General features: G+C 36.6%; 1 protein-coding gene across 1 annotated transcript in view; it reads right to left on the minus strand.

Annotated features, from left to right (window-relative positions):
- The window catches only part of CCT5 (chaperonin containing TCP1 subunit 5), a 58,780-nt gene that overhangs the window by 24,766 nt on the left and 6,533 nt on the right, over positions 1–27,481 (minus strand). The window contains exon 2 of the mRNA XM_089107277.1: positions 456–681. Within this exon, the coding sequence (XP_088963403.1) occupies positions 456–681 (226 nt within the window). The remainder of the gene's footprint in view (positions 1–455; positions 682–27,481) is intronic.

Genomic DNA, 27,481 nt, shown 5'->3' on the forward strand with positions numbered 1-27,481 from the left:
TTGCTATTTAAAATATGGGTCTGACACAGTTTGGGAATACAGAGGTGTCTAGGAGCAAAGAAAGGCAGAGAACAGGGAATGGTGAGCTTTGATTCCTTTTAATCAAACGGTATAAGAGCTTCAATACTAAATAAGCTCCATTTCCCATCGTTTCTATGACTATTTGGTCTATAAAAAGTGGCTGAGAAAAAAAAATATAAGGAGAAAAAGGTCAACATCACTCTTTACTAAGTCAATGCTATTGCAGTGACTTTGATAATATGTGCTGTGGTATTTGTCAAAATTGAAAGAAAGATCAAACAAAATCTACAGATTAAGAAGATTAAGAGTCAAGTTTCAATTTTAAAGAAAACTAAGCGCTAAGAATCATAGAAAACAGTGAACCAAACATATGCACACATAGGAAGGAATGCAGCTATTTCATCCAATAAAATTTTACTGAAAAAAGAACCAACCAACAACTCCAGTAGTGCCATCCCCAATTTCATCATCTTGGGACTGTGATAGTTGTACCATCAGCTTTGCGATTTGGTGTTCAACATCCATCATTTTCATAATTGTTGCACCATCATTGGTAATTGTTATATCACCATCTGGAGACACCATGATTTTGTCCAAACCTTTGGGTCCCAATGAAGTTCTTAAAGTGCTTGCCACTGTTCTGGCTGCCATTATATGGGTCTATAAAATTACTTTTCATTATTTTCAGTCATAAGAATTTTTTTCAGCAAAAGTTTCCCAGCCATCTTGAGAGAGGTTACAGAAATTTCTTTTTCTTTTACATCTGGTTTAAACTTGAAAGTTCAAGAAATACGTTTATTCAACTAGAAATACAAAAATTTCAAAATTTTAAGAATTCTAGCAAACTGTCAAAACACTTAATGAAGAACTACTTGCAGTCTCACCAATAGCAGCATGCAAGAAAAAATATAGAAATGAACTACAAAATAACCACTCATCTGCACCCCCCCCCCCCAAAAAAAAAAATTAGCATAGAATATAAATTTACATTACCAGTCATGCTAACATGATCACTAAGGCGTCTTGTTAGAGAGGTGCTCATTTTGAATAAACAAACCCCAACCCGTGCCACATATCATATTAGACTGAGCACATGGGTGAGATTATAACAAATCTATACACAACTCATGGATTTTTCACAATATTCTAAAAAAAAAAACTTACACAAAAAAAAGAACAGAAGACATATTTTCAAGAAAATGTTTGTGTTTAAACAAATTTATAGCACATCCTTACATATCCAAATAGTTTCATATATGTATGACCCAAGGCTTTAGATTACCCTCCAAGCAACAAAAAGGAATTGTCTGCTGGCAGAGTCTTGAAACTACAGAACATCTAATTAAAAGAGTAATAAAGTACTTGAGCAGCTTGAATTTTCTCAAGCATGTTATCTGGCTAGGACAAAACTTACAGTAAATTAATATAAGAAAATCACAATGCACAAAAAACTGTGAGCCCAAATGCATAATATGGAGTCAGATTAGTCTAAAAGACACAGTCTTTTAGGTTCCCTCCTCCATGTAAGTTTCACCCACCAAATGCAAGCCTCGAGCTTATACAGGAAAAAAGCAGCACATTCCACATCAATTAATTAAGGCTGAATTTTTACAAAAAAAGCTGCAGATTTCAAAGAGCCTCTACATGTATTTTCTGATGGATCTCTAGTAGGGAACAAATTCGCCGCAGCAGCAATAATCCCACACACCTATTTGACCATTCGAAGGCCTCTTCCACTGGACTCTTCAGTTTTGACAGCTGAATTGGCAGCAACAGTTGAAGGGGGTCAAAAATATACCTTCCCATTTACATAAAGTAGCAATTCTTAAGATTCTTAGACAGCTTTCAAACTAATAAAAACTCTAACCTGGAACACAAAGAACACTCATTTGCAGGAGATAGAAGAGCTACTCGATCCTTTATCCAAGATTAGCATGGCAGTGTCTTTCCAGCATATTCCTAGTCATGTAGGCATCCACTATAATGAAAAAGTGGACAGTCTTGCTACACAGACGGCAAGGTCTATAGACCCAACACAAGCTTGAAAGTTTTCAATTGCTCTTAGAGACGCAAACAGAAACCGCCGTCCTTATTAAAAAAGCCCCCTCCTTCCCTGGTTCCAATTTTCAAAGAATCTGAAAATAACCGAGCCTACTTCAAAATAAAAAGCTTAGCAGTAGTACTGAGACGGGAAAAATATAGATGGAAGTAACGTAGTGACCCAAATTGTAGGCTTTGCAACTTGACCAAAGGAATCTTGCAACACCTCCTCTTCGAATGCACGGTAAGTACTGTTGGAATTTATGAACTGCATGCCTTGTTGCAAAATTATAAACTTCCACCAGACATTAAGATGATTGTGGATACAGCTTTACCAGCTTCCATTGAAAGGTATTTTACAGAGAGAAAATTGGTATCTTAAAGAACCTAGATGTGCTTTGAGGGACTTATCTTGTGTTAATTAACTTGTAAAGTTGGTTTTTGTAACTTGAGCAGAAGAGAGCTTGAGCGAGCAGGAAGAGCCGTATCGGTACCAGCCAGCCTTTGGGCCTTAAACTGCAGGGAACAGGCAGCTCGAGTACTTGCACTTCCCACAAGCCGATCAAATTGAATTGTATTTGAATTACGTTTTATGTGAATAGTGTTAAAGCTATGAACTTGTGCAGTTGGAAGTCAAAAGAAGCCCATTCAGGATTCCAGGTGCATTTAAAAAAAGAAGAAGAAGAAGACAGATGTTAAGAAGTGACAGAATCAAAAGATTTGCTGCAAAATATCTAAGCAGATTCAAGATAAATAAGGAGCAACCATTGCAGTAGCTCATTTCAACTCACAGAGTGAGTCATAAGGAACAGGGCTAAATAGTATCGATTGAATAGCCCACGTTTGCTGATATAGAAGAAGAAGCAAGAAAGCATGTGAATGAAAAATAAGAAAAACTAGATTTACAATGCTAGGACAACACAAAGTGTTACAACACCCTTAAATTGGCATTAATAACAAAAGTGCTGCAGGAGTAAGACTTCAATTTTGTTTCTTTGTCATCGACTAAATGCAGTAGGTGTCATCCCTTCAAAAGATTAGAGATAGTAAAAACACGACATGCTCCTTAAAGATGGTCTCAAAACATGTCATACTCTTACAGCCACTTCATTCTCTGCTTCCTAGCACCCAATGAATTTTGTTAGTTTTAAAATATACTACGTATACAAAACTAATGCTTTATTGGTTTAGCAAAAATATAAACATAATCTAGTCTATTTTGTTACTTCTAAAATTGCAGCACGTACAAGATAAGCCTACATTACTTTGCCAAAAAACATAACCCCTATTAGTTGTGTCCTACATATTTGATGATAAATACAATTAGATCCTATGCCAGTCAGTCAGTGATAGCCAAACGAACACTTTACTTATAATTACAGAACAGCAGCACTATATTGCATTACCATTTGTTGTGAAATAACATGCATAAAGACATGCCCTACAATGTATTGTTTTTGTAGTAGGTTCAGGTTCAGAGTCTTTTATTTACAAACTAAATACAACTACAATATGGGCATGCCCGACTGATAATCTAACTCGTATTACCAGGCCACCAATAACAAATAAAAACAACAAAAACATAATATATAACAGTATTTAAAATACAGTTATATAACTGTTACTAAACGCATACTAGTGCAACAGTAATGGACCCCGGCGCCACGCCGGCACATCGACCGAACGCCGCCAACGAGAGGTCCGGTTGACCACTGCCGAAGTGTCTCAACGCCGCCGGCGCGCCGCTCGCGTGCCGCCGCCGTCAAAGGCGGCGACATTCGGTTGACTTTGAATTAACTTTGCGGCAATTCTTTATTGCGTTAACCGCAAAGTCGAAGCTTTTCTTTTCTCGTGTGGTTAAGTATTTTGATTATCCTGATTAAAACTCAAGCAGGGCTTGCACTATACCCGAATGTTCAGGGATTTCCCCGAAAATCTATGTGTCACCCCGAAAAAATTTGGTTCCCCGAATCCCCGAAAATCACCCAATAACGGTGCCACCCCTAGTGATTTATCACTAGTAGCTATCCCTACCAAATATTACTTTGTATACCATAATTCTTCACTACTCTCGTGTTCGTGAATCTTCGTCTCTTGTATTACTTTGTATATAAACCAGACAGATACAATTGCAGTATACACAGTTCTTCATATGTTGACAAAAGTATCGTCTTTAAGGAATTAAATTTAAAAAAAAACAAGTTTTTTTAACTGAAACTAAGGAGCAACATTAAAACTTAAAAGGAATAGAAATTATTTCGCATATAAAGTGGCTGTCCCCTCCTCAACGCCTCGCTCTTTACGCTAAAGTTTTCATTGTTTTAAAAAGTAGAGCGGTAAAAGAGTCAAACTTTAGCGTAAAGAGCGAGGCGTTGAAGAGGGGACAGCCTCTTTCATATACGGAATAATTTCTCGTTTTAAGTTTTAATGTCGCTCCTTTCTTTCAGTTAGAAAACCGTTTTTTTATTTAATTTCTGAGCATTTTTCAACTAATGCAGGTTCGATTTTGGCTAACCGTGCATGAAAAATTAAAACACAATTTGCAAATTAGTTTTGGCAGATTTATTCCGGATATGAGGGGTCGCCCCTCCTCAATACATTGCTCTTTACGCTAAAGGTGTTAGCACTTTTAAAAAAGCTTCCTATTCTTGTTAAATAGCCCCCGTGTTTCAGCCATAGTAAACAGTCAAACTTCAGCGGTAATAATAAGGTAATGAAAAGGGGACATCCCTTAATATATGAGATAATTTCTGTTTATTTTTCAAATAATGCCGGTAAATCTGGCTCACCTTCTATGAAATATGCCCCTCTCCCTCATGGAACTCCTCTGTTTAAATTTAATCCAACGTAAAGTGCACTCCCCCCTCCCCGATTTTTCGACTATGCTGAACAAAATGGCTATCTCAAAATTTCGATCCGGTGACTTTGGGAAAAAAAGAGCGTGGGAGGGGGCCTAGTTGCCCTCCAATTTTTTTGCTCACTTAAAAAGGGCACTGCAACTTTTGATTTCCGTTCGAATGAGCCCTCTTGCGATATTTTAGGACCACTGGGTCGATGCGATCACCCCTGGGAAGAAAAAAAAACAAATAAAACGCATCCGTGATCTTTCTTCTGGCAGAAACAAAAATTACAAAATTCCACATTTTTGCATATACGAACTTTAAATCTCTACAAGAGGGTTATCTGATACGCTGAATCTGGTGGTGTGATTTTCATTAAGATTCTATGACTTTAGGAGGTGTTTCCCCCCTTTTTCGGAAATGAGGAAAATATTCTCAGGCTTGTAACTTTTGATGGGTAATACTAAATTTGATGAAATTTATATATTTGAAATGAGCATAAAAATCCGATCCGATTTGTGTGTACTCCCTTTTAATTAGATTTCTTGGATCTTATTGAATGCCATGGCGAATCTATTATCTATCATCTCAACTAGTATGCAAGGGTTCTGAAACGCTACAGCCAGTCGTTTCTTCCAGATTTCTACTTCTCTTGATGAATAACGAAGAAGACCAGCAATCAGACAGCGATTTGCGAAGTTTTTAATTCATGAGTAGGCCTGAATCTTTTGTAAATTCAAGCTGGGATTTGAGAAAGAAAACATTAATGTTTGCGGTCAACATTGATCGCACCGACGGCACGCCGCCGACAACTCACCGGCGAAGGCGCGAAAAAAACATAAGCGGCGCACAGCCGCTGCTATTTTTGGCCCCCACCGCCGGTGTTCCCTTATCGGTGCGGCGCCGGGGTCTAAACAGTAAATTGGGCTCTGAAATGGTGGATGCCTCTGAAAATCTATCTACTCTGTCCCTTTAGCCCAAAATAGCTTTCTGTATAGTGTTCAACGTAAAAAAAAGAGTCGGGGTAGATTGAAAGGGGGTCTTGAAAATTGGAAAATGAAAAGCGGTCTTGATAGATTCAAGGGCACACTTTATGCGTCGACCAACACACAATCTGAATCATAAAGGGTACAAAATGTCTACTTTTATAAAATTGGTGGGGATAGGTGGGTGGTTGTTTGAAGGGCTGTCTAACCACTTTTTTCCTTGATCATATAGACAAAAAGTTTTGGTGCATTTTTTTTACCTATGCAAAAGGTTAGATGCCTACCTTCTTACTTAAAGGATGGGAAAAGGAGGAGTGATTATAAAAATCAGCAGACATGCTTTGGTCCTTGTTCAAACATGGTGTGCAACTAACCCACCCTTCTGCAATAAATTTGGTGGTGAGCAATAGGGGGGGGGGTATTGGATGGAACATGGGCCTACTTTAGGCTTCCACTAACATAAGTTAAAAATCCTTTGTGATTCTGCTTGCAGGGTGCAAAAAGCCCACAAATCTGCAAAACAATTGGCGGGGAGAGGATGAGTGAGTGCTAAAGTCTCTTTGGTTCCATATTTTCCCTCTAATTATACTGATTTTAAAATCAATATTTGATTTTGTTGCAAAACAAGATACATCATCCCTATCTTTCTACTAAAACGCCAGTGGAGAGGTGGGGTGTTGATAGAGGGGCATGGCCCAGCTTGAGTCTTCCAGTCATACCCATTGAGAACACTTGCGCAATTCTGGTTCAAATTAAATGAAAAAAAAACAAGTTTTTTTTTTAACTGAACGTAAGGAACGACGTTAAAACTTAAAACGAACAGAAATTATTCCGTATTTGAAAGGGGCTGTCCCCTCCTCAACGCCTCGCTCTTTACGCTAAAGTTTTTTATTGTTTAAAAAAAATAAGAGTTATGAGAAAGTCAAACTTTAGCGTACAGACCGAGGCGTTGAGCAGGGGACAGCCCCTTTCATATACGGAATAATTTCTGTTTGCTTTAAGTTTCAACGCTGTTCCTTACTTTCAGTTAAAAAAAACTTGTTTTTTTAATTTAATTTTTGAACGTTTTTAATTAATGCAGGTTTTGATTTTGGCTCACCGTACATGAATAATTAAAACAAATTTCCATATTAATTTTACTTTTATTTGGTTAAATGGCTTTCTCGAAACTTGTTTAATTTTATTTACGAAAGTTTTTACTAGTAATAAATATACGTAACTTACGAACTAACTTACGTAACGAACTTCTATATTCATATATTTTTAATACGTACATTAGGGGGCTTGCCCCCTAGTCAATACCTCGCTCTTTAAGCTAAAGTTTGAATTTTGTTCTAATTCTCTAAAAATGACCCATTAATCACAAAAGGTGTTATTTAGAATAAATAGCTCTTATGAAAGTACTAAAAAATCTTTGGCTTAAAGAGCAAGGTATTGACTAGGGGGTGAACCCAATCATATACATAATTTTTTCTGGTTGTTTTAAGTTTTGATGTTACTCCTTATTTTCAGTTGGAAAACTTGTTTTTTTATATTTAATTTCTGATCTTTTTTTTAAATAATGCTGGGAAATCCGGAGCCCCCTTCATAGCAATGCCCCTTCCCCCATGAAAACTTCCTTCGTGGAAAGATCTTCCCACATAACCCCCGACCCACCCCCCCCCCCTACTACCAGAAAAAATCCCCCCCTGAAAACGTCTGTATACTTCCTAATAACCAATACTATACGTTAACACAGAGTAAAGTTCATAACTTTCAGCCCTCCCCCCGAGGACTTCTGGGGATTAAGTCATCCTAAAGGACATAGTTATCATATTTTCAACCATGCTGAATAAAAATGCTATCTTAAAATTTTGATCAGGTGACGTTGGGAAAAAAATGAGCGTGGGAGGGGGCCAAGGTGCCCTAGAGTTTTTTTGGTCACTTAAAAAGGGCACTATAACTTTTAATTTCCGTTCCAATTATCCCTCCCACGATATTCTAGGACCACTGGGTTGATACGATCAGCCCTGGAAAAAAAAAAAAAAAAAAAAAAAAAAACACGCATCCGTGATCTTTCTTCTGGCAAAAAATGCAAAATTCCACACTTTTGTAGATAGGAGCTTCAAACCACTACAGCAGGGTTATCTGATACGCTGAATATGATGGTCTGATTTTCATTAAGATTCTATAACTTTTAGGGGGTCTTTCCCCCTATTTTCGAAAAATCAGCCAAATTTTCTCAGTCGCGTAACTTTTGATGGGTAGGACTAAACTTGATGAAAATTATATATTTGAATTCAGCATTGAAATCTGATTCCTTTGATGTATCTATTGGTAGCAAAATACCGTTTTCTAGAGTTTTGGCTACCATTGAGCCGGGTTGCTCCTTACTTACAGTTCGTTTCCACGAACTGTTTGATATAGCATAATATAATATGTTTGAAGTGTCATATATCACAGTCTAACTGGATTGGACAAAACTGATTATAAATTGGGACAACAATTCAAAGTAGACAAAGACAACTTATCAAGGCATTTTTCGAAAGTGGGACAAGCAAACCAGGTACGACGCGCCCTATCCTGGGTAAACTTAATGATAAGGAACTTTGTGATATAATCCTGCGTAATGGTCGACTCCTCAAACATTTCGATATTTCTGTGCCCCAGACTATACATATTTAGAGCATAATTCACTCCAAGAACTCAAACCAAAGCTGAGTGAGGCTTTGTCACGTGGAAAAGAGGCCAAATTAAGAGGGACAAGCCTCTTGATTGAAGGGCAAACATTTTGAGGGGATAGAATTAAGGGCTTCTAAACCTAGTACTGTGCCTAGTTCACAGACCCATCAAATTAACTCCCAAGCTCCAGGAGTTCAAAATTCTCAAGAGTATAAACTTTGGATTTAGCACCAGCAAAAACGGGGCTTGCCTTAATCAAACCCAAAAAATGGTTACCTGAGCAAAACCAAAGAAAATATCAGAAACAACCATTAGTCCTGAAGATGCTCACAAAACAGTAATTCGTAGTGTGCATAGGAACAGCAGCACCGAGAGCTGTGGCGAAATTACACAGTCAAGTGGTTTGGATTCAACTTCAAAAGGCAGGGGCTGAGACTTGTCAAGTAAATATTTCTCTGGAGCAGCCTTTTTGGGGGGATATAGTGATTCCAGTGAACCAGATAAAATTGCCTGACTAGGGAATAGAGGTGGTTCGTGCTTACGTTTTGTACTTTGGAATTTGCAAAGTTATAGTAGGGAAAAGTTAGAAAGTTATATTCTGTTCATGCTGAGTTTAATTTTTTTTTATCAATAGTAATTTGTGCTACTTTTACGCTTGGAAGAACATCTGACTTTATTTCTGCCCATTTTTGGCTTAATGGAGCTCTTTACTTTTCCTTGAAAAGCTTGTTTTGTGGCAATTTTTTTTTATTAATACAAATATAAGGCAGCATAATTCAGTCAGGGGGGCTGGCACCCCTCTCTGCCCCCCCTATGGGTGTCATTTGTTTAAGGGGAGTTTCAATTAAATGAAAAACTATATGCATGCAGATTTTCAAAAGGGTATATAAGTATATACACCATAAAATCAGAGAAATATTGCCATAAAATCTGAACTATTCATAACACTTGCTATCTTACAAAGGTTTAAGTCTTGAAGATTTTAAAATATAACCAAACAACATTTAGATTAGCAAGTTCTTTAACAAGAAATGTTACTAAGTTCATAATTGACTGATCTACAAGACTGATTAGTCACTGTAAGACTTAAATTTAATCTAGCACAGTGTCTGGCTTGAATTATGATTATGAAGTAACCCAAGAATTTCACTGTGCATGAAGAAGATTACCAAAACAAAATCCCAAGCAAAGGAGTTAACTCAGGTAAAACGCAAACAAGAGCCCAGGATATTCTATCTCAATCAGTCAGTCAGAGAAACCTTACCGTAAATTCTGAACTATGCATGACCCTTGCTATCTTACAAAGGTTTAAGTCTGATGAAGATTTTAAAATGTAACCTGACAACATTTAGATTAGCAGGTTCTTTAACAAGAGATGTTTCTAAGTTCATAATTGACTGATCTACAAGACTGATTAGTCACTGTAAGAATTTAATTTGATCTAGCACAGTGTCTGGCTTGAATTATAACTATTAAGTAACCCAGGAATTTCACTGTGCATGAAGAAAATTACCAAAATTACCAAAAAAAATCCCAAGCACAAGACTTAACTCAGGTAAAATGCACACAAGAGCCCAAGATATTCTATCTCAATCAGCCAGTATGAGAAACCTTGCCATAAAATCTGAACAATTCATAACCCTTCCTGTCTGACAAAGGTTTAAGTCTGCTGAATATTTTAAAATATAACCTGGCAACATTTAGATTAGCAAGTTCTTTAACAAGTGATGTTTCGAAGTTCATAATTGACTGATCTACAAGACTTATTAGCCACTGTAAGACTTAAATTTAATCTAACACAGTGTCTGGCTTGAATAACAACTATTAAGTAACCCAAGAATTTCAGTGTGCATGCTGAAAATTACCAAAGCAAAATCCCAAGCAAAAGAGTTAACTCAGGTACCACCAAGTGGGAATAGCACCCCCGAGAGCCGTGGCGAAATTACACAATCAAGTGGTTTGAATTCAACTTCAAAAAGCAGGGGCGGAGACTCGTCAAGTAAATGTTACTCTAGAGCACCCTACTTGGGGGGATATAGTGATTCCAGTGAACCAGATAAAATGATGATAATGGTAATAAGCTTACCTAAGCTATGGATGTCAGGTATTGTGTTATCTTGGAACAATAATTTCGACAGGACCTGTGCCTGTCATCATCAGGTTCAAATTCAAGACTCTTGCCAGAATATAAAATCACTAAATAAATTAAAACTAAAATCACTGAACAACACTAATAATAAGTCGAACCTGGAATTATTGTTGTAATACGTCCTAGATTTCGATAGAGGCGTTGATGTCCGCTATCCTAGTATATCTCAAAAAGGTTGGGTCTATAGAAGCAGGGTGGAGTTTTTTGCGAGTTTGTAGCCTATGAGTGATGGGCTCCCAAAATTTGCTGATGCAGAACTCTCCATTGTCTTTTCCATTGGCTGGTTTGTTTTTAGCAATTTCCAGAGCTTCTCTGATTTTCTGCTTTAAGAGTTGTGGAACAATAACAATAAGTTGAGCCTGGTCAAAATCAACGGAGTGAGAAGGGTTTTCAAAAATATGATGGGCCAGTGCAGAAAAACTATCTTCCTCCTTAAGCTTTGTCTTTTTAAGGCAGGCATGAATGGAATCAGCATGTTCTTTTAATCGGTACGACCTGGTACGGTCGTACCGATGAATCAGCATGTTCTTTTACTCATGGTACGACCTATATAGGTATCACCACAACTGCAAGGAATCTCATATACTCCTGGTGGATCTGAAGTGATCTTATCTTTGCCTTTGTTTAAAAAGGAGGAGATGGTCATTCCAGAAGGAAAAAACACCTCAAAGCCAAGCTTAGTGAATTTGGAGCTTAAAATGTCAGTAATGCCTTTAATATAAGGTACTGACAAAAAGGATTTATCTTATTCAGTCTTAGGGGAGCTCTTGGTTTTTGTGCTAATCTTTCTCCTGGAGATAACCTTATCAATGACTTGTTCTGTATACCCTCAAGTCAAATCTAGGTTCCCGTTTGGTAATCAGAACATCTAAGAAGGGTAAACTGTGGTTATTTTCAAGTTCAATGGTGAACTTTATATCTGGATCCTGCTGGTTAAAAGTATTGAGAAAGGATCTTAGTTTGTCTTCTGTCCCATTCCAAATTATTAAGCAATCATCTACATATCTCATGTAGAATTGGAGATCCTTGAAGTCCTGCTTGAAGATATTATTTTCAATATATTATAGGAACACCTCACTAAGAACTGGTGCCAAGGCAATGATGTCTGTGGTGTCTAAGCTGGTAAGTTCTTTCCAGGAATCATCATTTTCCAAATCTGATTGTAAAGCTGATATAAGTCGGGGCAAGAGTATGCTAGTAAACAAAGATACAACATCAAAACTACACATTGTGGTATTCTCCAAGATGTTGATGCTTTTTAGCCTTTCAACTACTTCTTTGGTATTTCTTATTGTGTGTTTGCTGCTGAGAGTTATGGATCTTAAATACCTTTCCAACTTTTTTGTAGCTGAACCTATTGTTGACACAATAGGTCTAAGGGGAATATCTGGTTTGTGAATTTTGGGTGCACCATAAAATCTAGGAATGACCGGTCTGACAGGAATGGGTTTCCGATAAAGTTGATCATTAATCCTATTTGTGAGACAAGATTATCCAAAGCTTTTTTGATATTATCATAAGCAACCTTTACAGCATTGATATTAACTTTTTCATATACTTTGTTGTTATTCAGGAGGTTTAATGATTTGCTGACATACTCAGTCTCATTGAGGATTACTATTGTATTGCCTTTATCAGCATTGGTAATTATGATGTTGGTATCTTTCTTGAGATCTGTGAGGACCTTCATTTCATCTCTTGTTAGATTCTCCTCAATATGTTTCTTTTTGGACAAAGTTGTTGTGAGGGTATTAGAAACCAAACTTCTAATATCTTGTGGATTACCATTGATTGTTTTCTTGTTTAGAATTAAAGCTGACTACATATTGGAGATGATATCTTCTACTGGTATATGTTTGGGGGGATAGAAAATTTTCATCCTTTTGAAAGAATGTCGAATATCCTTTGGTCAAATGTTTGTTGACTTAAATTGATGACTGCTGCACCTGTTGACACTCTAGGATTATGTGTAACCCTAGTAGCAAACTTCTCAAATTTAAGTTTTTCTAGCTTGTCTACATGCACTTTCCTGGTTATTGAAAAAACAAACTTCTGGGCTAAGAGTATTACTCAGTTGTTGTCTAATTGTATTGATCTGTTGAAAAACCATGTTTCTCCTCTGTTGAAGGTTATTTAATTCATGATTAATAAAGATTAGGCCAGCTTTGTGTTGAGCAGATTTATAGTTCTTACTAGATATTTTCACTCTGGGTCTCATAGAGTGAGGAATTAAATCTTGTTTCTTACATTGTTGTAAGAATTTTTGGTGATTAATGATTCTAGCTTTCTTCCTAAATAGGAGAGATATATCTTTGACTTTTTTGGCCACATATCCTCTATAGGTCTTACTAATATATTCTCTGAGGCCAACCTGACTCTTACACATGATAATGGTAATAAGCTTACCTAAGCTATGGATGTCAGGTATTGTGTTATCTTGGAACAATAGTTTCGACAGGACCTGTGCCTGTCATCATCAGGTTCAAATTCAAGACTCTTGCCAGAATATAAAATCACTAAATAAAATAGAACTAAAATCACTGAACAACACTAATAATAGGTCGAACCTGGAATTATTGTTGTAATATGGCCCGGATTTTGGTAGAGGCGTTGATGGCCGCTATCCTAGTAGATCTAAAAAAGGTTGGGTCTATAGAAGTAGGGGACTTTTTTGCGAGTTTGCAGTCTATGGGTGATGGGCTCTCAAAATCTGTTAATGCAAAACTCCCCAATGTCTTTTTTGATGGCTGGTTTGTTTTTAGCAATTCCCAGAGCTTCTCTGATATTCTGCTTTAAGAATTATGGAACAATAATAGTTGTGGAAAGATACCAACATCATAATTACCAAAGCTGATAAAGGCAATACAATAGTAATCCTCAATGAAACTGAGTATGTCAGCAAATCATTAAACCCCCTGAATAACAAAAAAGTATATGAAAAAGTTAATATCAATGCTGTAAAGGTTGCTTATGATAATATCAAAAAAGCTTTGGATAATCTTAGTCTCACAAATAGGATTAATGATCAACTTTATCGGAAACCCATTCCTGTCAGACCGGTCATTCCTAGATTTTATGGTGCACCCAAAATTCACAAACCAGATATTCCCCTTAGACCTATTGTGTCAACAATTGGTTCAGTTACAAAAAAGTTGGAAAGGTATTTGGCTGGTATTTTAAGATCCATAACTCTCAGCAGCAAACACAAAATAAGAAATACCAAAGAAGTAGTTGAAAAGCTAAAAAGCATAAACATCTTGAAGAATACCACAATGTGTAGTTTTGATGTTGCATCTTTGATTACTAGCATACCCTTGCCCCGACTTATACCAGCTTTGGAAAATGATGATTCCTGGAAAGAACTGACCAGCTTAGACACCACAGACATCATTATTCTCACGTCTTTATGTCTGAACAATGCTTACTTCACTTTCAGGCATCAAACCTACAAACAGAAGTGGGGCATACCAATGGGATCAGCCTTGGCACCAGTACTTAGTGAGGTGTTTCTACAATATATTGAAAATAATATCTTCAAGCAGGACTTCAAGGATCTCCAACTCTACATGAGATATGTAGATGATTGCTTAATAATTTGGAATGGGACAGAAGACAAACTAAGATCCTTTCTCAATATTTTTAACTAGCAGGTTCCAGATATAAAGTTCGCCATTGAACTCGAAAATAACCACAGTTTACCCTTCTCAGATGTTCTCATCATCAAACGGGAAACTAGGTTTGACTTGAGTGCATACAGAAAGCCAAATCATAGTGATAGATATCTGAGATATGACTCTTATAACCACCCAATAATTAAAAATTCTGTAGTCTATTCGCTGGTTGATAGAGCGTTTGTAGTGTGTTCCTCTGATTTTGAGCTGAAGGCTGATTTTGATCATATAAAAGATGTTCTTATAGGCAATGGCTACCCCCAACAAGTCATTGATAAGGTTATCTCCAGGAGAAAAATTAGCACAAAAACCAAGAGCTCCCCTAAGAGTGAAGAAGATAAACCCTTTTTGTCATTACCTTGTATTAAGGGGATTACTGACATTTTAAGCTCCAAACTCACTAAGCTAGGCTTTAAGGTGTTTTTTCCTTCTGGAATGACCGTCTCCTCCTTCTTAAACAAAGGCAAAGATAAGATCACTTCAGATCCACCAGGAGTATATGAGATTCCTTGCAGTTGTGGTGATACCTATATAGGTTGTACCATGAGATGTCTACATCACTGATTAAAAGAACATGCTGATTCCATTGATGCCTGCCTTAAAAAGACAAAGCTTAAGGAGGAAGCTAGTTTTTCTGCACTGGCCCTTCATATTTTTGAAAACCCTTCTCACTCCGTTGATTTTGACCAGGCTCAACTTATTGCTATTGTTCCACAACTCTTAAAGCAGAAAATCAGAGAAGCTCTGGAAATTGCTAAAAACAAACCAGCCATCAATAAAGACAATGGAGAGTTCCGCATCGGCGAAATTTGGGAACCTATTACCCATAGGCCAAAAACTCGCAAAAAACTCCACCCTACTTCTATAGACCCAACCTTTTTTTAGATCTACTAGGATAGCGGCCATCAATGCCTCTACCAAAATCCGGGCCATATTACAACAATAATTCCAGGTTCGACTTATTATTAGTGTTTTTCAGTGATTTTAGTTTTATTTTATTTAGTGATTTTATATTCTGGCAAGAATCTTGAATTTGAACCTGTTGATGACAGGCACAGGTCCTGTCGAAATTATTGTTCCAAGATAACACAATACCTGACATCCATAGCTTAGGTAAGCTTATTACCATTATCATGTATAAGAGTCAGGTTGGCCTCAGAGAATATATTAGATAAAATGATGCCTGAATAGGGAATAGAGGTGATTCGTGCTTACGTTTTGTACTTTGGAATTTGCAAAGTTATTGTAGGGAAAAGTTGGAAAGTTATATTCTGTTCATGTTGAGTGTCATTTATCTATCAATAGTGATTTGTGGTAGTTTTATGCTTGGAAGATTATTTGGCTTTATTTCTGCCCATTTTTGGCTTAATGGAGCTCTTTACTTTTCTTTGAAAATCTTGTTTTGTGGAAAGTTTTTTTGTAATTAATACATATATAAGGCAGCATCATTCAGTCAGGGGGGCTGGCACCCCCTCTAAACCCCCCTATGGGCTGTCATTTGTTTAGGTGGAGTTTCAATTAAAAGAAAAAACTATATGCATGCAGATTTTCAAAAGGGTATATAAGTAATATCACAGGCAGTGCCGCTCTTTAAACAAAAGCCCAAGATATTCTATCTCAATAAGCCAGAGAAACATTGCCATAAAATCTGAACTATTCATAACACTTGTTGTCTTACAAAGGTTTAAGTCTGCTGAAGATTTTAAAATATAACCTGACAACGTTTAGATTAGCAAGTTCTTTAACAAGAGATGTTTCTAAGTTCATAATTGACTGATCTACAAGACTGATTAGTCACTGTAAGACTTAAATTTAATCTAGCACAGTGTCTGGCTTGAATTATGATTATGAAGTAACCCAAGAATTTCACTGTGCATGAAGAAGATTACCAAAACAAAATCCCAAGCAAAGGAGTTAACTCAGGTAAAATGCAAACAAGAGCCCAGGATATTCTATCTCAATCAGTCAGTCAGAGAAACCTTACCGTAAATTCTGAACTATGCATGACCCTTGCTATCTTACAAAGGTTTAAGTCTGCTGAAGATTTTAAAATGTAACCTGACAACATTTAGATTAGCAAGTTCTTTAACAAGAGATGTTTCTAAGTTCATAATTGACTGATCTACAAGACTGATTAGTCACTGTAAGACTTTAATTTGATCTAGCACAGTGTCTGGCAGGAATTATAAATATTAAGTAATCCAAGAATTTCACTGTGCATGCAGAAAATTACAAATAAGACATCTTCACAAAAACGCCAAACCATACTTTGAAAAAACGGCTTTAACATTAGGATGAAACTGCATTTCTATACTAGTGTATAGACAAACAATGTGCCAAGCAAATAGTTAACTCAATATGCAAACAAGAGCCTAAGACATCCTATCTCAGTCAGCCAGTCAGAGAAACCTTGACATAAAATCTGAACTCAGGTAAAATGCAAACAAGAGCCTGAGAATATTCCCTCTCAACCAGCCAGTTAGAGAAACCCTGCCTTAAAATCTGCACTATTAATACAAACTATAAATATCTCTCGTACCCTTGAAAAGCTATTTTGTCTGATAATAATAAAAAGTCATCCTCTCTAAGATGATTTCTTATGTACTCTATGTGTATGCACCTTTACATGGAGGCATGTCTTTTAGGAAATAGCTTTCTTACTGTTGCTGTCTTACAAAGGTTTCATTAAGTCTGCCAGGGATTTTAAAAAAAACCTGAGAATATTTGGATTTCCAAGCTCTTTAACAAGAGATGTTTCTAGTTTCTAAATGACCAATCTACAAGACTGATTAGTCACCATAAGATTTAAATTTAATCTAGCACAGTGTCTGGCTTGAACTGCAAGTAATAAGTAATCCAAGAATTTCACTGTGCATGCAGAAAATTACTGATTACAGACATCTTCACAGCAATGTCAAACTTTATTTTTCAAAAAGGACTTTAATCATTATGAGTGAACTGTATTTTTGTACTAGCTTGATTAAACGAGAAAAGAAATCCCAATCAAAAATATTAGTTCACAAATACATATATTATGTTGTGTGCCCCTGGTATCCAGATTCCAGAATGACATTGGACCAAAACCTAAAGAATCAAATTAATCTGAATAGACAAAAAGTTAGAAATGTGCATTCACAGGCAACATGATCTGTATAGCCCCAGGTGCAAGGACACCAAATTATACATTTAGCTCATTTAGAACAGATGATTTCTATATACACTTCAAACAGTTTGTGGTAACAAACTGTAAGTAAGAAGAAACCTGGCTCAATAGTAACCAAAACTCTAAAAAAAAGGAATTTTCATACCAATAGATACATCAAATGAATCAGATTTTTATGCTGATTTTAAATATATAAGATTCATCGAGTTTAGTCTTACCCATCAATAGTCACAAGCCTGAGAAAATTTGCCTTATTTTCGAAAAAAGGGGGAAACACCCCTAAAAAGCCAAAGAATCTTAATGAAAATCACACCATCAAATCCAGCATATCAGAGAACCCTATTGTAGAGGTTTCAAGATCCTATCTGCAAAAATGTGGAATTTTGTATTTTTTGCCAGAAGTAACACCTTTATTTTATTTATCTTTATTTTTTTTTTTCCCAGAGGTGATTGTATTGACCCAGTGGTCCTAGAATGTCGCAAGAGGGCTCATTCCAACAGAAATTAAAAGCTGTAGTGCCCTTTTTAAGTGTCCAAAAAATTAGAGGACAACTAGGGCCCCTCCCATGCTCATTTTTTCCCAAAGTTGCCAGATCAAAATTTTAAGATAGCCATTTTGTTTAGCATAGTCAAAAAATCTAACAATTATGTCTTCAAGGATGACTTGATCCCCCACGGTCTCTGGAGCAAGGGGTGCAAGCTATGAACTTGCATTAGAATACACAGAAAGTTACACTAGAATAGAATTGGTTATTGGAAAGCATACAGACGTTTTCAGGGGGGATTTTTTTCAGGGAGGGGGTCGGGGGTTACGTGGGAGGATCTTTCCATGGAGAAATTTTTCATGGGGCACTGGAGTTCCCAGCATTATTTAAAAAACAATCGGAAGTTAAATATAAAAACAAGTTTTTTCAACTGAAAGTAAGGAGCAACATTAAAACTTAAAACAAACAGAAATTATTACGTATATGAGGGGTTTGCCCCCTTGTCAATACCTCACTGTTTACGCTAAAGTATTTGTTAGTACTTTCAAAAGAGCTACTTATTCTAATTAAACAGCCTTTGTGATTCAGGGGTCATTCTCAAAGAATTGGAACAAAATTCGAACTTTAGTGTAAGGAGCAGGGTATTGACAAGGGGCAAACCCCCTCATATATGTAATAATTTTTGTTTGTTTTAAGTTTTAATGTTACTCCTTACTTTCAGTTGAAAAAACTTGTTTTGTTTTATTTCATTAATAGAGAGGTAGGCATGTTACACGTTATTGAGCTTAAAGCCATTGGTTTCAAACATTAAAATCTGTTTGATTGTAGTGCTGCCCTTAGACCAATATCACTTCCCTAATTCATATATATGCATATTCTTAGTTAAAATAATTTGAAGAGTATTTAAGGAATGCCCTTAAATGATTGACTTTTAATTATTAAAACTGAAGCATGACTGTCCAAAATCTATACTAGCTTACTTTATTATATTTATAGCCAATAATGTCCAGGTTGGCAGACGCCATCCCAAGAACCCAAGTCATTCTTGAATGTCTGATTGTGAATGAGATCTTTCTCAGCTGCCAAGTCTCTGTTTCCACGTTGGGAGGAGATAACAGGTAAGGACATCACATGATATGATTCCAGGTAGCCATAGCAGTGTGTGCCCCAGGAACTTCAGTTGTCATTATTTTATTATTGCTGAAAGGGGATCTTTCTAGGCAAAGCATCTTTGAACTTCAATGTTTCAGATATACAACCATAAGCTGACTCAATGTAAGGGCCTCATACAGCAATGAATGAACAAATAAATTTTGAGAACAAACTCATTGTGAGTGCCTCATGCAGAAGGGTTATATGCATCCAGAATACATATTTTTTCTCCCTCTGAAGGACAAGTTTTGCAACCTTTTGCAAGCATACAGCAGAATCAACCAAGCAGTTGCCTTATAGACATTTATTTTTGTTTTACACTAATTTCATGTCTACTCCGAAGTGACGTCTTCATGTTTGTGAATACACCCCATGCATTTTTACTTGGGTTCTAATATCTGTTTTTGCCCCTCTCTTTAGTGTTAGGATACAACTAAGATAGCAGAATTTCATGTCAGTCTTGCTGGTTTTGCCCTCTAGTTGAAAAGTAGGGACTTTTGGGGTCAGAAAAAGGGACCAAACAAGGGGCCAATTTTCATGGAAACATCTGGAAAAAAAGCTAGAATACCAAGCACTGTTTCCTTACTTGGCACATTTACTTCAACATAGCTATTTTGAATAAAATATAATTAAGAGAAAATCGCACATAATAAAAGACAGTAGATAAGCTGAAGAGCTAAGTTGTTTTTTTTTTTTAGCAACTGTTTCAATGCATTCAAGATCAATTCCGGCTTTCTTTTTTAACAGTTGGTATAATCTTCCAAACTGCTGTCTTAAAGTCTGTCCTTTTGTGTTGAGCTTTTAGAGCATCTAACATAGTCTTTGCCACCTGTACCCCAGCCAAATTCTTTGACTCAACAATATTATCTAGTCTTTTGTTCACTCTTTCCAAAACACTGTCTGAAACCTTTTCCTGTACTGAGATCACTTCATTCTTTTAATTCACATCTTCATGCTGTTCATGCTGTTTTTGTCTGAAACCTTTTCCTGTACTGAGATCTCTTCATTCTTTTAATTCACATCTTCATGTGTTTCATGCTGTCTTCTTCATCCTGTTTTGTATCTTCTTGTTTTATCTCTTGAGATTTCTTGGCAGCTATACTTTTAAGATATTTTTCATGTGCCCATTGGATAGAACTTGCATTGAAAATAATCTCAGAGGAGATTGGATACAATTCAATTTTCTCCCTGTATAGTATGGCTTCAATGATACTTCAGAGTTTGGCATTGAAAGTTCTCTCCCACATCAATGTCTAATGCTGGTTAAGTGCATTTTTGATTTGGAGAAACCTCATTCTACATTTGCACTTTTATGCGAAACAATGTGACTAGCATACATGAAATTGGTCAAATTAAGATAACTCTCATCCTTGTTACATCTGAGGAGATTGGTCAAATAACTATCAACTAATTGGTTGTGTAGGTCTTTAGGTTCATTGCCCAACTGGATAAAACACTACTCATCTTGCAACCTGTCCACATAAAGACTGATTGGTGATTGCCATGCAGCAGCTAGTACTCCTTTAATGGTCAGAAGATTCTTTCTCAAAGGATGAACTAGGAGTTTTCTATTGAACAGCATGTCTTCCTTCTATGTATAAGGAATCTTTGCTAATGAATGTTGGCAAACACCCAACAGAAATGCAGCCTTGGCCTTTTTGTTCACACTTTCCAGAATCTCTCTCATCTTTTTACTGAAGTTGCTACTTTCAATATTCAAGAATACATCTAAATCATGATGGTCTCCCACTGCTGGGCCAAAAGGCTCCAGATGTTAATCCCCCTACAAGGCTCCTGTTATATACATGGGAAAGAGCACATATAATGAGATCCAACAGCTCCAAAGCTAAAGAATGAACTGGAGGCTTGTTCTCTGAAAATAAGTACATATATCCTGATATGGAGCAGCACTAAAGACAAAAAAGTACAGTTTAGTGGACTTGCTGGCACTGATCTCCATCCCAAACAGCTTTGTGGTATTGTAGAGTTTATCAGCTTGTGCCTACAGTTCTTGTGTAGAGTTGGCTAGCACATCAATATCATCAGCATAGGCAATATTGTCTATCAGCAACCCTCCTATTGTTGTACCATATTCTGACTGCATCAGCAACAGAGCAGCATTTATAAAAGAGGTTGAAGAGATGTGGTGATAAGATGCAAACCTGGAGAACTCCTGACAAAGTTGTGAAGTCTTCTGACAACCCATCAGCAGTTATTATTAGGCCTAAGAACTGGTTGTAGAGACTCATGATTATTTGGACTACCTCTAAAGGGATCCCATAGTAAAGTAGGATATGCCAGAGTCCTTTGTGCCATATCAGGTCAAATGCCTGACAGAAATCAATAAATAGTCGGTAGAGTTCTTGCTTGAATTCAATGTATTGTTCCATGAGTTGGCAAACAACAAATATCTGATCAATTGTTTATCTCCCAGGGCAAAAGCCAGCCTGATATTCTCCAATGGCAAAAGCAGTTGTTGTGTGTGTATGTTGGAGTAGGACTTTTGTTAGGACATGTGACTGGTGGCTCATGAGGCTGATCAGATGCTAGTTTCTACACTCTTTCTTTGACCCCATTTTGTGAGTAGGTACAATGGCAGCCTTGTACCATTCACAGGGTACATGGCAAGTTTCCCACACTGCAGATATAATGGCATGGTAGAGATCAGTTACATCACCTGATCTAACATCAATAAGTTCAGCAGTAAATCTGTCTGGACCAGGGGCTTTTCCATGCTTCAGCAACTTGATTGCTGCCACAATTTCTGACTTGAGTGGGGGTGGTGGTCTGAGTTCTTGGTCAGGCATGGGGAAGTGGGCTAGTATTTCAGGATTCACAGCTACTGGGGGATTTATCATCAAAATATTCTTTCCATCTTTAAATTGCTAATCTCATTTCCATCTCTGTCCAGGATCACTGATATTTGCAATTCTTTTTTTTAGCTTAACTCTTGTACCATTCTGAAAACTGCTCTGCTGTTCCCCTTCTTGAACAGAATTTTGCAGTCTTTGCATTTCTTCTGCAGGTAGTTATGTAGTGCCTTTCTGATCTCTCATTCTACTCTTCTCTTGAGGAGCTTGTAGGTATCCCAGCTGTGGCAGTCAGATTTATTGCAAAAAAAAGTTTGCTCATCCTCATATATTGCAATGATCTCATCTGTAATCCATGGTTTTTCATTGGGAATTTTTTGTCCAACGATGTCCTTTGATGTCTCTATAATTGCTGATATGGCCTGCTCAGTCAGGGAGTCTATCTCATTAGTGGTGGTCAAGGGAGAATGAGGAGAATGACAAGGGTGGTCAGGATCTCTAAGAGTTTTTAAGATAGAGTGGAAGTGTAGGTCTGCCTTTTTTTGGGATCCTGCAGCAGATCCACCCAGAATCTTGGTATTTTTGTTGCTTTTTGTAATTTTCTCTTTTTTAGCTTGAACCTTGACATCAGGAGAGTGTGGTCAGAGTCAAAGTCAGCCCCAGGTAATGCTATTGTGTCTAGTATCAAGGACTTCCAGCACTTTGATATCAGCATATAATCAATCATGTTCTTTGTTTTCTTTATGTCTCCAGGTCACTTTACATCAATGGTGGTGTTTGAACATTGTGCTTGTTACAAATAACTTGTTTTCTCAACAGAAGTCAAGCAATCATACAACTCTTATATTGAGTTTTCTGTGACCAAAAGTCCCCATTATATTGGGCCAACCAGTATTATCCATACCTACTATAGCATTAAAGTCCCCCAAGACAATCAATATGTCTTTCTTATGGTTTTGGTTGATGATGCTTTGTAGTGTGAAATAGAATTCATTGCATTCTACCTCACTTCTGGCAGAGTCTGGGGCAGAGACTTGGACAACAGATATATTCTTGGCAGCTCCCTTCAGTTGTAAGACAGCTATTCTTTCTGAGACTGGTGTGAAAGAGATTAGAGTTTTTTGGTAGATGGTGATACAAAGAATCCTACACCTTGTTGATGAACTCCATCCTTGTGGCCAGACAACAATAGGGAGGCTCCAGAGAGGTTTTCCTCAGCCATTTGCAGGAGGTGAGTCTCAGATAGGTTGATAACATCCCAATTGTACCTAGTTTTCCTAATTTGGCAAGTGTTCAAATGTTTAGCATGCAAAAGTGTAGGGTGGTTTTTGTTGGAATGGAGCAACTGTGTGGATTTTTGGCCGATGTGGGGGTCGTCCTAGGCCTAGAATTGTTGGTTGCCCCAGATGTAGTAGTTTTGTCAGTTACCCAGACACAGTAGCATGTACAATCACATTATCATCATTCAAAATTGGTTGTTAGTCAGTTACCCCAGACATGGTAGCAGATGTTTGCATAATATTGAGCCCTTTTTTCATGATTAATTAAAAAAAACATTCCACAAAATAAGTTTTTCAAAAAAAAAGTAAAGAACTCCATTAAACCAAAAATGAACAAAAATAGAATTAAATAATCTACCAAGCATACAACTACCACAACTCAGTATCGATAAATAAATAAAACCCAGAACAAACAGAAATTAAAATAAATAACAGAGTCAAACTCAAAACGAGCAAAAATTAATATGAGTAGGGTTCTAAACCCCATGCTTTCTAAGATTCAGAATATAATTTTAACTTTGCTGAAAAAAATTCAAATGAATTTACTGAAAAAAAATGTGCATTGCCAGTTTAATATACATATGCTGATATTTATTCCTTAAAATCCTAATTAATTTTTAATTTCTTAAAGTTATAAAAGTGAAAACATTTTATTTATTTATTTTTCATTTTATTCAATAAAGGAGGAAGCCATAGGCTTGTTGCATGACAAACACAAAAAAAATAACAGCTCAAACAGCAACACTGCAAAACACAAAACGAAAAATAAAACAAAAAAATATTCATCAGTAAAAAACAACTATACAACTAACTATATTACAGAAACTGTTTTTCATAGAACTCAGTTTCAACAACAGCACTCTTAAATGATTGCACTGTTTGCATAGAAACTATGGTATCAGGTAAACTATTCCAAAATTTTACTGCACAGTTAACAAAGCTACATTGACCTATTTTCTTGTACACTTGTGGCTGATACAGTTTAAACAAGTTTTGTCAAGTGGCTGAGCAACAACTAAGTTTGAAGAAATCAGCCCAGTCCACATTATCAACACCCTTCATAATATGGAATGTATTGATCAGGTCAATCCTATCCCATCGAAAATCCATCCTATCCTATCCCATCACTCCAGAGAAGGAAGTCCCAAACACTCCAGTCAATGCTGATATGGTAAATGGCTCAAATATGGTACAAACTTTGACACCCAATGTTGAACCCTTTCAATTTGCTGCACTTCACATTTCCATGTAGGATACCACACAGAGGAACAATATTCTACCACCAGGCGTATTATTGTCTTGTATAGTGTCATAGAAGTGTGAAGGTTAAATTTCATGAAACTTCTCTTAATCTAAAGCAGACTGTAATTAGCATTTCCTGAAATTATTGACACCTGCTTGTGAAACTTCAACTGGTTATCAAAGTGGATACCTAAATCCCTTACTGAATCTGCAGATGAAACAGGAGTAACACCAAGAAAATAATGATAAGTTGAGATTTTCAAAAAGTAATGGAGTACAAAACATTTTTGATGGTTTACAAATATGGAGTTGAATTTACACCAATCATTTAGGGTATTCAGATCCTTTTGAATAAGGGCGACATCTACCGGGGAGGTGACAATTGTATACAGTTTTACATTGCCCGAAAACATTTTGACAGTGGAGTGACGAATTACATCAAGTAAATTATTGACAAACAAACAAAATAACACTGGGCCCAAACAACTAGCTTGTGGCAGACCACTCAAAATCAGACTCTCACTTGAAAGTGCACTACTGACTATAACTTGCTGGGAACAGCCTGATAAATAATCTGTAATCCATGTTAAAGTTCTACTGCCAAGCTCAGACTTTTCACATTTTTCAAGCAACAAACTAATTGAAACTTTGTCAAATTCTTTACTGAAGTCAATGTACAAGCAATCAAATTTCGAACTGAGATCAGCCATATTTTGGAAATCTTTTAAACTTCTAGCAACTGCATATTACATGACCTGTTTTTTCCTAAAACCATGCAGTGACAGATGCCATAGTTTATTTTGGTTGAAGTAATCCTGTATCTGAGATACAATAATCTTTTCAAGAACTCTCAAAAAAATTGAGGTGTTTCAAATTGGATGATAATTTCCAAATTGGGATTTAGATCCTCCTTTGTGGAGTGGCTTTGCAACCACTTTTTTCCATGCTGCAGAGCATTTACCACTCAATAGACAGTGGTTAAACAAAAACGCAAGAGGTTCAGCTAAACACATGGCTGTCTTCTGAAGAAAAGCATTAGAAATACCATCTATAACTGGAGCTTTATTAATGGAAAGGACACAGAGAATTTTTAAAACCTGCTCTGAAGAAATATCAGAGTCATTGAAGGGTACTTTGTCTGCTGAAACAAAATCGGTAAAATGGGGTGGACTGCATGCATGGACATCATTTGGATTTACAAAAACTGACAAAAACACTTGATTAAACACATCAGCCTTTTTCTGATCATCACTTATTAATTCACTTGTAGCTGGGTCATCAAAAATGCACAAATCAGTTGAGGAGTCAGTCTTATTTCTATTAACATACTTCCAAAACTTCTTTGGACATCCTCAAATATTAGTAATGATTGACGGTTTGAGTGATTCCCAGTTAATGCATAGAGAACAAGTGGCGTGATTCCAAGCCCTTTTATATGCACACCACAAGTCTTCATTTTTTTCTAACATATACTGTCTTCATTGTCTATTTTTATCACTAATAGCATCAAGTACAAATTTTGGCAGTCGTCTTCTTTTTCTTGAACCTTCTTTTATGTAATAAAATGGAACAAACCTATCACAAGCATCTTTTATAACCTCTCAGATGAACTCAAAAGCAACATCTACATCTGCATTCCTAGACTGAAGCTCCTCAACAATAGAAATAGAATGGATAAAGTCTTGAATTTCATCATAACAACCCTTGCTGTAATCATAATAAATCTTAGAACCAGAGTCCACTGCTGCACTTACATTCACTGATAGAGACATGACTACATGGTTGCTTTTACCTAGAGGTGGCAGCATCTTAAGGTCTAGTATGTCATCTGGAGATTTTGTGATTACCAAATCTAGTACATGGGGAGCCAAATCACTTCTGAGTCTTGTGGGATCCACAACATGCTGGTACAGAAAGCTGTCCTGTAAGGTTTGCACAAGTTTAAAAGCAAAACTCTGGTCCATCCCAGATGTAGCTTGGGATAACCAGTCAATATTGGGTGCATTAAAGTCACCAAGAACAAGAATTTTTGAAGAAACAGATGAAAGGTATGACAGATACATCAGCAGGCAATCATCATTTAACATACTAAATTCATTTGTGGATGGGCTTCAATATATGCCTACAATCCTCACATTTTGGGATACCCCTGGCAACTTAATTTCCACACTAATTACTTCACTTAATTCCATAGTAAATGAAACATCAACTTCTGCACATTTTAATTTAGATGACAACAAAATATAAATACAAATTCCCCTTTTCAAATGCTTGTTGTACATGATATTATAGCCACTCAGTTGAAAGAAATGTGCTTCAGGGTTGAGACAGTGCTTTGGAAGCACCTCAGTCATGATAACTACATCAGGTTTCTGCAAATTTACCAAAGAATAAAGTTTGTCAAGTTTGTTTGGAAGTACATCAGCATTTGTGTCCAACACAGAAAGATTATTCTTCCATTTAATGCCTGGAGGGGGCTGCTTGTCCCTAATATTTCTTTGAAACATGTTACCTTCCAACTGTCTATTTATACTGGTTACATTGTAGGGTAAAACGTTTAATGTTACATGGCAGCTGGAAAGGCTGCACAAATCTGACCATTTTTTTGGAAGTATAGAGTTCCTACATATAACCAAATCAGCTTTTCCCTGTGCACACCTGACCTGCAACTCCTCATATAACTTTGCTCTTTTCTGACAGTCAGTGTTAGAGACATCATTTTGGAACTGAAATTGTACCTGACCCCTTTCTTTTGTAAGACTTTTGTAGAATCTGCTTCTTAGTTTATAATAATTTTTTTTGATAAAGTACAAATTATATCCTGGCTTTTAGAAAGCATAGGGTTTAGAACCCTACTCATTAATTTCTACTTGTTTTGAGTTTGACTGGTATTTATTTTAATTTCTGTTTGTTTTGTGTTTCATATATTTATTGATACTGATTTGTGGTAGTTGTATGCTCGATAGATTATTTGATTCTAT

The sequence above is a fragment of the Artemia sp. Qi Xiang Cuo genome, chromosome 21, assembly GCF_049724085.1.
Source record: "Artemia sp. Qi Xiang Cuo chromosome 21, ASM4972408v1, whole genome shotgun sequence".
NCBI classification, from domain to species: Eukaryota; Metazoa; Arthropoda; class Branchiopoda; order Anostraca; family Artemiidae; genus Artemia; species Artemia sp. Qi Xiang Cuo.